The sequence below is a fragment of the Nyctibius grandis genome, chromosome 19, assembly GCF_013368605.1.
Source record: "Nyctibius grandis isolate bNycGra1 chromosome 19, bNycGra1.pri, whole genome shotgun sequence".
In the NCBI taxonomy this organism is placed as follows: Eukaryota; Metazoa; Chordata; class Aves; order Nyctibiiformes; family Nyctibiidae; genus Nyctibius; species Nyctibius grandis.
This window is the reverse complement of record NC_090676.1, coordinates 10,221,723-10,232,635: the sequence shown is the minus strand read 5'-3', so window position 1 is coordinate 10,232,635 and position 10,913 is coordinate 10,221,723. Positions and strand designations below refer to the sequence as shown.

Genomic DNA, 10,913 nt, shown 5'->3' with positions numbered 1-10,913 from the left:
GCATGATCCAGAGCCCACCGTTATTTTTTGAGGCAGGTATTTCCCAAAGGGACTTGCTAGGTAATTTCTGTTGATGCTTAGGCTGAAGCTTGGAAAGGAGCCGTTCCTGGAAGTAATTGCTTCTGGGACCTGGCTCAGCTTGAAGGTCCTGGTGGGAATGTGGTGCCTCTGCCCGGCACTGGCGAGCAGAGCCATCAGCTCTGGGTTCATGGTACAGCCACTACCTTGAATTTGCCTTCAGTGAAATTCTGCAACATTTGCCATCTCCACAAACATTTCTGCCAGGAACTTTGTTTGCTTGAATATTTGAGGAAAGCAAACAGAGAAGGAACCTGAACACAAACAGTCACGGACCTTTTCGTGCAGTCTTTGCTCCGTTCTGACCCTGAGCCCACCGGCAGAGACTCTTGCAGGTGTCCCCCCACCCGACGTACCCCTTGGCTCTGCCCTGTGAGCTGCCCTGTCCCCTGCTGTTGGCCCCCGTCCTGCTGCAAATATTGCTGGATTTAAAAGAAAACTGCCCAGACCTTGCTGTCCGTGGGACCGCCGTCACTCACCACCCCTTTGCACTCACTTTAAATAAATATTTTTTAATGCCATTTACGAAATGTCAGCAGGAAGCTAACCGAGCATGTCTATGGTTCTGTGTCTGACTCGCAGACCTACACCTGCCCTGCAGAGCTCAAAATACCTCTCAGACCCTCCTCGAACCTTGCCCAGCCTTGTGCTGCTCACCTCCCAGAGATCATCACCCGCAGATAGCAGCCTTCTGGGCTCACTCCCCCTTATAGAAACACCATCGTGTTTCCAAGCAAAGCTGAAGATGAGGGTGTGCTGCCGGCCCGATAAGTGGCCGGGGTGCGGCGGCTGCCCCGGCGCAGAGGAAGTCACAGCCCTGCGATGCTGAGCAGCATCCCTGCACCCCCCCCCATGACGGGGGGAGCATCCCCAGCTCTTCCCCAAGGAAACCTGCACCAAGCACCAGCAAACAGCACTCAGGATCGGGCCAAGGCGGCTAAAGCACTGATTGTCTCTTTTGCATCTCATCTAAATACCAGGGCTTGTTCCTGGGTGCAGCAAGACCCCGCTCAGCCGTTTCTCGCCCTGGTAAGTCCTGACCCTGCCAGCACCAGTGTTATGGCCACCCCCAAGAGCCAGTGGGGACGGTAGGAGTGGGGACAGGGAAGGGGGCTGTGCTGGGTGTCCTAACACACATCAGTCCCCAACAGCCTCCGGGCCATGGGCACAGAGCACAAGGAGTAAACAGAGGAATTAAATAGCAGCTGACATGAGAAATCAAGGGCAAAAAGCTCAGTTTGGGCCATATCTAGTGAAAAGCTATAAAGAATTAGATCCCTTTGGCAATGAAAAATAATTGTTTCACAGTGAAATTTAATAATATTTAGAAATTTTGCCCCCTTTTATGTTCTTCAGCTGAAACTATTCACCATGCCTGACCAAAATGCCTGAGCAGCTCTGACGTCTCACATTTTTCAGCGAGTTTCCAAAGCTGCTTTACGGAGCTGGCCCCGATCATGCGCTGGTCCCTGCTCTAACCACTGGCCTGGGGGGATCCCCGGCTCCAAGAGCTGCTCCCGAAATACGAAGGAGCAGTGCTGCCTGCGCTGGGATTGAGGGCGATTGCCTGGATTGCGCCTAAGGATGAAGCTGGAGCCAGGGTCTCTTCGCCTCCTCGCTGCCCAGGAGAGGACCATCCCCTAGTCCCCTCTCCATCGCCCACCCTCTTGCACACCCGTTTGCAGCCTCCCCCGGGGATTTAGCACCAGTGTGCCCAGAGGAGCCCTTTCCAGCTCACAGCCCATCCTCAGCAGGTGCTGGTGAGGATGCTGAACGTGCCCCCAGCCCCACAGCTCTCCGGGAGCTGCGGCATCACTCCCTTCTCCCCCAGGGACCCACACAGGGTGATGGGGACAAGACACCTTTGTCACCACCTGGCAGGGCATCCTCCAAGTCCTTTACACAAGGCACAGATCTCATGGGAGAGAAATAAGTGCCCACAAGGTATGGTTTAGGGGGAATGCTGGTGGCAGTTTGGGACAGGGATTCATGAGGGGTGTTGCCCCACTCTCTGCTCTTGCTGATGCCACCACTGCGAAGAGCAGGCTAGGCCCGCTTACTGTCCCGAGGCTGAGTGCCGGTGCCCAGCTGCCCCCTTAGAATATATCCCTGGCTTCAGACGGATGCTGCAATGCTGAAGCCCCTGAGGTGGGTGAGGAGACGGAAAAATCAGAAAATCCTTCCATCTGTCGAAGGAAACTGAAAATAGTTGTGTGACCCTCCAAGGCTGAGGGCTCATCTGGGGGACCCTGGTGTGCATCCGCCGGCTGAGCCCCGGCAATGCCAGCGCGATGCCAGCCGGGGTGGCCTGTTCTGCCAAGGGCTGGCAGCCGACACCGCAGTGTGGAGCACCCCATTGCTTTGCAAGGGATAAACTTCCCAGTGACCCTGGGAAAGTCTCAGCCACCACTTTGCCATCTGCCCCATGGCGCATCCCGGCTGCTGTGCCCAGCCCCAGCCCAGCCCCAGCCCTGTGGCACTGCAGGCTCCCGGGGAAGCCAGGTGCTGCCCCGTCCCCCATCCCCGCCAGCCCTTCCTCGCCTCTATTTGGATAACTTTTTCACCTGTTTTATTTATGAGGACTCCCCTCCTTCTGCCAACACTGAGTTTCCTCACGCTTTGGTCTGGGAGGCCCATCTCGCTTTTTTATTCTTATTATTTTCCTCTCTGCCCCTTGCAAGGCCCCAGGCTGTGCAGCCCGGCCCCGCAGCAGGCAGCGGGTGCCGGCTGGAGCACGCCTTTGTTTGGCCACGACAGCGATGGCGAGAGCGGCCGCAGGTGGGACGTGCAGTGATCCTTCCCCGGCTCTGCCTGCGCCTGCCCCAGCTCTGCCCACGGCTTGGTCACTGACCCTGAGGCTGAAAAATTAGGAGAAAATCAGGATTAACAGGAAAAGAAAATTATCAAGGGAAGGATTTACCTGCCTGTGTTTAAGGTCACTGATGTGCCAGGGCTGGCAAGCAGCTGCTTGCATTAGAGCCAGCTGCAAACGGGCAGAAGAACTCAATTGTAAGTGATTGAGGAGCTTGTTCAGCTCCTTGGGTCGCATCTGTCAGGCAGAGCCTGTTGCTCCCTGCAGAAATGAGGCTGGCTTTGCCTGTCGGGGCAAAGCGGGACACAAGCACCTTGGATTCGGGGATGCCCAGATCCGGCCACCCCGCACTGCTGTGTCTCCTTGGCATTTCTCTGAGACCAGCTTTCTGTGAGGCAGTGTCCCACTGCTGGCTCCCACGGCTCCAAGCCATGGGCGATGGGAGCTCCTCCAGAGCCCTGGCTCCTGTGACCTGGTAAAAACGGGCTAAAACTCAGCATTTCATAACTGCTTGACTGTAGCTCCCTGCTGCAGCTCGGAGATACCGAGATCTCTTGCAGATCCTATGAAATTACTCTGCGTTTCCATTGCAATGGACCCACTGAAATGCTGATGAGCCTCGTGTCTGGCCATGGCTCACCGTGGGCCACGTCAGCTGAAACTAAAGTGATCTGGAGAGTACCAAAGTGCTGGGAACTGGGGCAAGGAGGCACGGGGCCTCACCACAGCATGGGTACCCAGCATGAGGGTGGGTTAGGGCTGGAGGTGGTACCCATGGGAGGCTGCAGGCCTGGAGCAAGAGAAGCCACCACCCAGAATGGGGCCATTAACAAAGCATGAGGAGGTGGCCTGGGAGCCCTGCAAGCTGCAGCACATGCAGTGGCTGGAGCATGGGCTGGTGGGGCTGGGCGTGCTCATGGGTGGGGTGTGGTAAAGGAGAAGAGAAGCAGGACGTGAACAATACAGTGAGGAGAGGCAAGGTAGCATGATGGAGAGCCAGGGGAAGTGATGGAGAGCCAAGGGGTGTGATGGAGAGCCAGAAGTGATGGAGAGCCATGGGGTGTGATGGAGAGCCAAGGGGTGTGATGGAGAGCCATGGGGTGTGATGCAGAGCCAGAAGTGGTGGAGAGCCATGGGGTGTGATGGAGAGCCATGAGGAAGTGATGGAGAGCCACGGAGTGAGATGGAGAGCCAGGGGAAGTGATAGAGAACCTCGTAACTGTGAGACTTCATCTGCTGGACCCTCACTCTGCACCAGGGAACTGGGGTTCCCAGATGGCACAGAACCAAACCAGCCTCAGCTCCTTGCCTTGCAGGGAAGCTGCAGCATGGGCACAGTTGGACCCATCCCGAGGGTAATATCGCTGCCCGATGCTCTGCACCGCAGAGACAGGAGGCTGCTGCTGTTCATCCGGGCACTACACTCCCTGACAGGAAACCTGTCCAGCATTGACACCAGCCCAGCCCCGGCCCTCGGCGAGAGCAGCAGCGCTGGCAGGTGCCCGCTGTGCCCGCTCACACAGCCCGGCCGTGCCATGGGCTGCCCGCAGCCTTTGCCTCGGGGCCAGCTGCGTGTCCTAAGGCAGCACGTCACCTCCTCTCTAAACTGCATCCACTGCTGCTGCGAACCCCACAGCAGCCCCTCTGCCAGCAGGTCGGACCGCTCTGCTCCCTCGGGCACGTGCCTTCTCCTTCGAGCCAAGCAGAGTGAAAGAGAGAAAATACATATATATGTATTTATATTATATAGAAATCAATCAGGGACCCCTTTCCTGCCTCCATCTCCAGCCTTTGCAGGTGCCTGAGGCGGCAAGGGCCGGGCAGCGCGGCAGGGCCGGGTGCAGGGCTGGGGACCGGGGCCGGGGTCCACTGCCCGCTCCCAGCCCTGCTTCCCACGAGCGACGGCGGGCGGCAGCGCGGGCGGTGGGAACGCTGTACTCACCATATGGAGCCTCCATCTTAGCGCTTAGCTGGGTGCTTACATTGACCATGTCTCGCCGGCTACTGCTATGGGGACTTGGGACGAATACCAGAGGAAGTGGAGGAAGAAAAAGAAATCTAAATAAATAAATAAAAATGTCTATCACTAAGGAACTAGGTGAAGGCAGGAGGGAGCGTGGAGAGGCAGGGCGAGGAAACCTGCCTCTCCTGTTATCTTATTGATTCGCTTAATCAGGGCTAATGTGGGTGGAGATGTTAAATAGTAACCAAGCTCTTATGGAAACCAATCTGCAAGGTGCCGTTGCTGTAGCTATAGTAACTGCTGCCAAGCTAGAAACTCAAACACGGCTTTTACTGGACTCTTTTGGGGCTCCCGTTTCCACCCGGTGTCAAGGCCGGGGCAGCCGCCGGGCTGGGGTTCACCCCCCAGCTGCGGAGGGGACGGGGTGGCCGGATCCGGCTCCGCAGAGCCCTGGGTGCCGCTGGATTTTGTGCCATCGCCCGCCCATGGTGGGAAAACAAGGGCTGAGCCCTCCTGGGCAAGGGGCTAACTCTGCGTGCGGGGCCAGGGGCCATGGGACGAGCCGTGGGGGCTGGCATGCGCTGGCACGGGCAGAGCAGAGCCCAGCTGAGGCACAAGGGGTGAAACACCCCAGCCGTGGGTCGGGGCTTGTCCCCTCGGTTCTAAACCAGAGGGGTCGCTTGGGGATGGGGAGCCACGGGGATGCAGCGGGGGGATGCAGGGTGGTACCCTGAGCACGGGGCCGGGGCACAGGGTGTTTGCAGCTCCTTCCTGTCCCCATCTGCTCCCGAAATTGGGGGGACCTGCAAGGCATCGCAGCTGCCCACAGACATCTGTGCTCACCCCGGGACCGCAGCACCCAGGAGGAGCACCGGGGACCTCATGGTCCAGAGCATGCAGATGACCCTGTGCTACTGGTGGCTCCTTGGCAGGAGCAGCCCCCGCTCCCGGGGGGCTGCGCTGGGGCAAGGAGGGACATGTGCAAGAGGTGGTGTTGAAGTGATGCCAAATATATGGGGGATCCCGAGCTGGAGCTGGAAAAGTGATTGTCCAGCAGCACAGGGCCTCCCGCATCTCCTGTATGCCTCGGGAAGGGGCTGGGCTGGAGGAGGCACGGAGGGGTCCCTGCCAGTCCGGGGACCACCAGCACCCTGGCTGGGGCATCCCCGAGGGGACATAATTAGGGACATCTGCTCCTCTGGATGGGAAAGTACAACCCAAGGGAGCATGCAGGGAGGCAGGGGGGAGCAGGCAGGGGGCTGCCTGGATGCGGGGGGCTGCAGTGCAGGAACCTGCAGCTGGGGGCTCAGACCCAAGGCCTGGGAATTTGGGGACCCCTGAGTTTGCTGAGAGGTCCTAGAGAAGCAGGGGATGGGGATAACGCGGGTCCTCAGCAGTGCTGGGGGTGAGGCAGGGGATGGGGATAATGGGGTCCCTCAGCAGCACTGGGGGTGAGGCAGGGCAGTGGGGCGGCGTGGGGCAGCCTGGGTGGGGACGGGGAGCTTGTGGCTCTCCAGCATCATGGTCACAGGCTGTCCCAGCAGTGCTGGCTTCTCCCACACGATGGAGCAAAGCGCCCGGGCATCTCCCATGGCCACAGCCCGTGGCCTGTGGCGCCGCTGGGGGCTTCTGCACCCCTTCGCTGTTTACCCCCAAAGCCAGAGCAAAGGCGCCCGGCTCAGTGTTACCCCAAGGCTCCAGGCTGCGAGCAAGGGAGGACGGACACGAGCACAGGGTTCTCCAGGCTGCTTTATTGGGGTCTCAGAGCCAGGGGCCCTGTGGCTGGAGAGGCTGCCATGGAGCGGGGGCACGCTCGGGGCTCCCCACTTCTCCAGCTCCTCACCACGAAAGGAACATCTTGGTATTCACTTACACCAGCCTCTGCCTTAGCACAGGCGGGGGGGCAGCAGGGAAAGCCCCCCGAGCTGCAGAGCAGGGACCATGCCAGCCAGCCCCACTCCCTCTGCGCACCCCCAAACCATCCCTATTGTGGGAAACAGGGACCTGAACCATCCCTATTTCCCCCAAAGCGGGAAGCAGCTGGACAACGCAAGCACTGTTGGAGGAGGTACGTTTAAAAAGCCGTTTCCTACATGGCTGTAGGGATGAAGCAGGTTGGACAGCCGGGCTGCCAGAGCCACCTGACGCGGGGCAGGGAGGGCGCTCGGAGATGGCCAGAGCAGCTCGGGGGGTCAGTGTTATAAATAATTCTGGTTCGCCCCATCTCCATCCCTGGGGGCTTCCTCACGGGGTCACAGCCCTAGAACCAGCCGACTTGGTTGGATTTGAGTCCGGTGAAGCACATGTTGTTGGAGCAGCCCCCGCCATAGGTGGGGGGACAGGCTGAGCACGGCCGCCCCACCTTGTAGGGTGCTTCTCCCAGCCAGTTGCCCCTAAAAGGAGAGGAGGGCATCACCCCTGAGCACCATCGCCTCGCCGCCGACACCAGAGCAGCCGGCGAGGCAGGAGGATGGAGGTCTTCCCTCCACGCACTTACTTGATGGCGTAGTTGCAGACGAGGAGGACGGCGTGCCGCCACGTGCTGCCCCACACGCGCACGTTGGCACAGGTGCCAAGGGCACAGCCGAGGCGGCTGGAGGATGCCCACACCATCTGTGCCGGGACAGGGAGCGGGCGCTGTCGGTGACGGCTCGGCACAGGCATCCCGCAGCCGCTCACCTCGGGACCCCGGTGCAGGGCTCTGTCCCACCGGGGAAGTGCATCCCGCCTGCCCCAATTTCCCACGCTGGTGCTATGCCCATCACGGGCAGTGCTTTGTCACCACAGGGTGCCCTTTCACTGTCCCTCTTGTGCCCACAGCCCGTGCTGCCCTGCAAGGGGCTGCCTTGCCGAGCTCACTTAAATGGTCACCAGAGCCTGGGTCACTTCTCTGATTTACCCAAATTAGTTCCCAAACATCATCCTGAACCATCGCCAGCAGCTTACCCTGCACACAGGGAGGTGAAACAGAACCAGAAGCTCCTCCTAAAGCCTCTCCAGGCTGAATTTCTTCCTTAAAAAATGTCTCTCACCCATTTGCAACCCAGAGGATCCCCAGGGATAAGCCACGTGGAGCTGCAGATGCTCTGGTGAAGGCTGGAGCCGTGCAGAGGATGTAGTTAGGGGTCAGCACAGCTTTGCCACTGGGCAGGGGAGCAGAGGGAGGTTTTCCACCTTGTGCCAGCTGGCTGCCACTGGATGTGCCGGGGGACAAAGGGGCTGCGTTCCCGGGGATCCGGGCATGTCTGGGTGCTATAAAGCCACTCTGTCATGGATCCCACATCCCAGCTGCCAGGATGCGATCCCACATCTCAGCTGCCAGCACTCGGTCCTGGATCCCAGCTGCTGCTGGGAGAAGGACTGCTCGCTGCACCGGGTGCTGCAGCAGCCCAAGGTGCTGTGAGCTGCCCCCTGGTTTGCGCCAGAGTCCTGGGGGGCTGCGGGGGGCTGCGGGGCTCACCTGCGTGTAGTGGCTGCAGACGGAGCCGCTGCATTTGGAGGGGCAGCGGGGGTGGCACTCGCGGGGGTGGGGGAAGGAGTAGTGCTGCTTCTCCTGGTGCCACGATTTCACCATGTCCAGCACGGAGCGGTACCTGCAAAAGGTGCCATGCGTTAGGCGGACCTCCTCCACCTCAGAGGTCATGGGCGAGGGAGAGGAGGGGGAGGCAGGTTCCATGTTGAGGGAATGGGGGAGAGAAGCGGGATGGAGCAGGGGCAATGACATCCTTGTGCCGAGTCCACTTGTGCCCAAGGCCAGAACACCTGACTCTCACTGGAGGCACCTGAGCGCCCAGCCACATAGTGGAGATCCAGGACCCATGTCCCCCTGCTCCATGTGCCAGGCAGGGAGAGGATTAATGCCATAGTCCCCAAATGAGCAGCAGGCACCCCTGGTTCCCCACATTGACCCTGCTGCAAGAGTTGCACCCTCCTCCTCCTCCCCAGGGGAGCTCTACGTGCCTCTTGGTTGCATCTCAGTCCTCTGCAACCCCAGCTCAGAACCTCTCTGCTCCTCGACCGAGGGGCTGCTGCTGCTGCCCCTCCTCCTCCTCCAGCATCGCGGGGTGCAGGGGGTCCCCAGGATCCCGCTCCACCTGCGGGCACTCACCTGCCTGAGTGGATGGAGAGGTTCTGCCCCATGTATTTCATCAGCTGGGGGGGCCCATGGTCCCACAGGCAGCGTGCAGCCCACGCCTCCGCCGCTCTGGCCAGCCGCTCGTCCCACACCTGGCCAGGAGGAAAGGAAAAGGCAGGCAGGGGTTTCGGCTGCCAGCAGAGGGAAGAGGAGAAACCCATTCCCTTTTCCCGAGCACACCCAGGTATCCAAAAAATGTGACTCACACACTGGGCTGGGAAAAGCCTGTGGGAAGTGGGGCAGTGTGGCCAGGAGCAATGAATCCCCGCAGCTGCCCACCGCGGTTCCTGGGCACTCGAGTGCCCACTGCCAGACAGAGCACCGATGCCCTGAGGCAGTGCAAGCCCTGTGTGTGTGTGATTCCCACCGGGAACGAGCTCCTTCTGCCCAAGGTAGAGCTGAGCCCTGGGATGAAACCCCGCAGCCCTGGCCGCAGACTAGCCCGTGAGGGTAGCTGGTTCCTTTATGCATTATTTAAGGGTTCCTCACCCACCCTGAACTGCTTTGGGGAGATGCCTGGGAGAGTTATTTCGGAAGACAGGAATTTAGGCTGAGCAAGAAGCAGCGCAGGATGCTCCTGGGCACGTCTGACCTGCTCTAGTACCCAGCAAGCCAGGCTGCTGCTGCTTCTCTCAAACCGGCATCCAGGGACCACCCAGCCGCTCCATCAGAGCTCCGGTCCCCGTCCTGGGAACAGAGCAGCACATGGCATCTCGTGCCCCAAGGGTCCCATTCTGTGCCGGCTGGAAACCCCTCTTCTTGGTGGCTCCTCATTTCTCCTTCCTTTATGAGCTCCAAGCAGGGTGGGGACAGCCTGTGGAAGGCTCTGCCCAGGGTGGCCCTCGTCGGAGGAGGTACCTGACCCAACGAGGCAGCTCAGCCCCTCTCTGTCTCTCTCCTGCATGTTTCTATTCCCAGGGGCTGGCGTCCCTGCGCACACTCCCGAGGGACCCTGGAGCTTGGGACAGGGCCATCCCTCCCAGCGCAGTTAGGGGAAAGGCTCCCACCTGGGCTTTGGGTTGGGACCTGAGCTTTTCGTGCTTGTCGCTGTCTCCCTTCCCCTAATGCCACCTCTGCAGCTCAGCTGGATGGATCCTGCCACCCTGCAACCTGCAAGCTCCCAGACATCCCAGGCACAGGATCAGGGGTCCTAAATCTGCCCCCGGGTGGGAACATCCCCCCATTGGGACTCCATCCCTCCCGCACAGAGTCTGCATGGGGCATGCACGGGTCTGTCCTGCACCGGGGACGCGAAACATCCCCGGGGAGAGACGTTCAGCCACAAATCCGGGGCAGCACCCTGACATCCCCATGTGTGAGTGCCCCATCCCTACCAGGGTGGGTGCCCACATCACGTGTGAGCTCCCTGATCCCACCACAGCAACCAAGAGCTGTGGACCCAAAACCACCCCGACTCACCATATACTCCATGTTGGCGGCGGGGGGGGACACCTGTGCCCGCACTTGGTTGTGGTAGTCCAAAATCACGCTCGTGTCGCGGGGGGAGAGATATCGCTTCCGACGGCTCCGGGGGACCCCCGCGCCCCACAGCAGCCCCCCGGCTCTGCCCCCGGGGGGGGACAGGACCGCGGTGGCGTTGGGCAGCAGGAGGGAGCTGGACTCCTGTGTGATCCAGAAGCCCAAGGCGGTGAGGTACAGGTGCAAGTGGAGCACGGTCATGCTAGCCCGGCCAGCGGGATCGGCTGGTGGCTTTCTGCTCCCGCTCGGAGTTAAGCAAGGACAAGGCAGATCACTGGTCCTCACTGCCGGCACGTGGATCTAGGAGACACACAACACAGGCACCGCTCAGGTTTGCAGTTCACGTGCAAACACCACTTCCCAAAAGAAGATGGAAATAAATTTTCCTTTTTTTTTCCTCTTCAAAATAAATGTTTAAAATTAATCTCTTTGATAACCTCATTTAT

At 59.9% G+C, this 10,913-nt stretch overlaps 1 protein-coding gene across 1 annotated transcript; it reads right to left on the bottom strand.

Annotated features, from left to right (window-relative positions):
• Nucleotides 1–7,113: 7,113 nt before the first annotated feature.
• On the bottom strand, nt 7,114–10,668 carry R3HDML (R3H domain containing like). The gene is made up of 5 exons (XM_068416375.1): nt 10,408–10,668; nt 8,962–9,080; nt 8,314–8,446; nt 7,351–7,466; nt 7,114–7,246 (listed from the first exon to the last, which is right to left on the bottom strand). The coding sequence occupies exons 1-5, from the start codon at nt 10,666–10,668 to the stop codon at nt 7,114–7,116; spliced, it is 762 nt and encodes a 253-aa protein (XP_068272476.1).
• Between the last annotated feature and the right edge of the window lie 245 nt (nt 10,669–10,913).

Coding starts and splice junctions, on each gene's coding strand:
- R3HDML (XM_068416375.1), bottom strand. CDS start 10,668: ATGACCGTGCTCCACTTGCACCTGTACCTCACCGCCTTGGGCTTCTGG. Junction 9,081..10,407: donor CCGCCAACATGGAGTATATG/GTGAGTCGGGGT, acceptor CCTCCTGGCCAG/GTGTGGGACGAGCGGCTGGC. Junction 8,447..8,961: donor CTCTCCATCCACTCAGGCAG/GTGAGTGCCCGC, acceptor CACCTTTTGCAG/GTACCGCTCCGTGCTGGACA.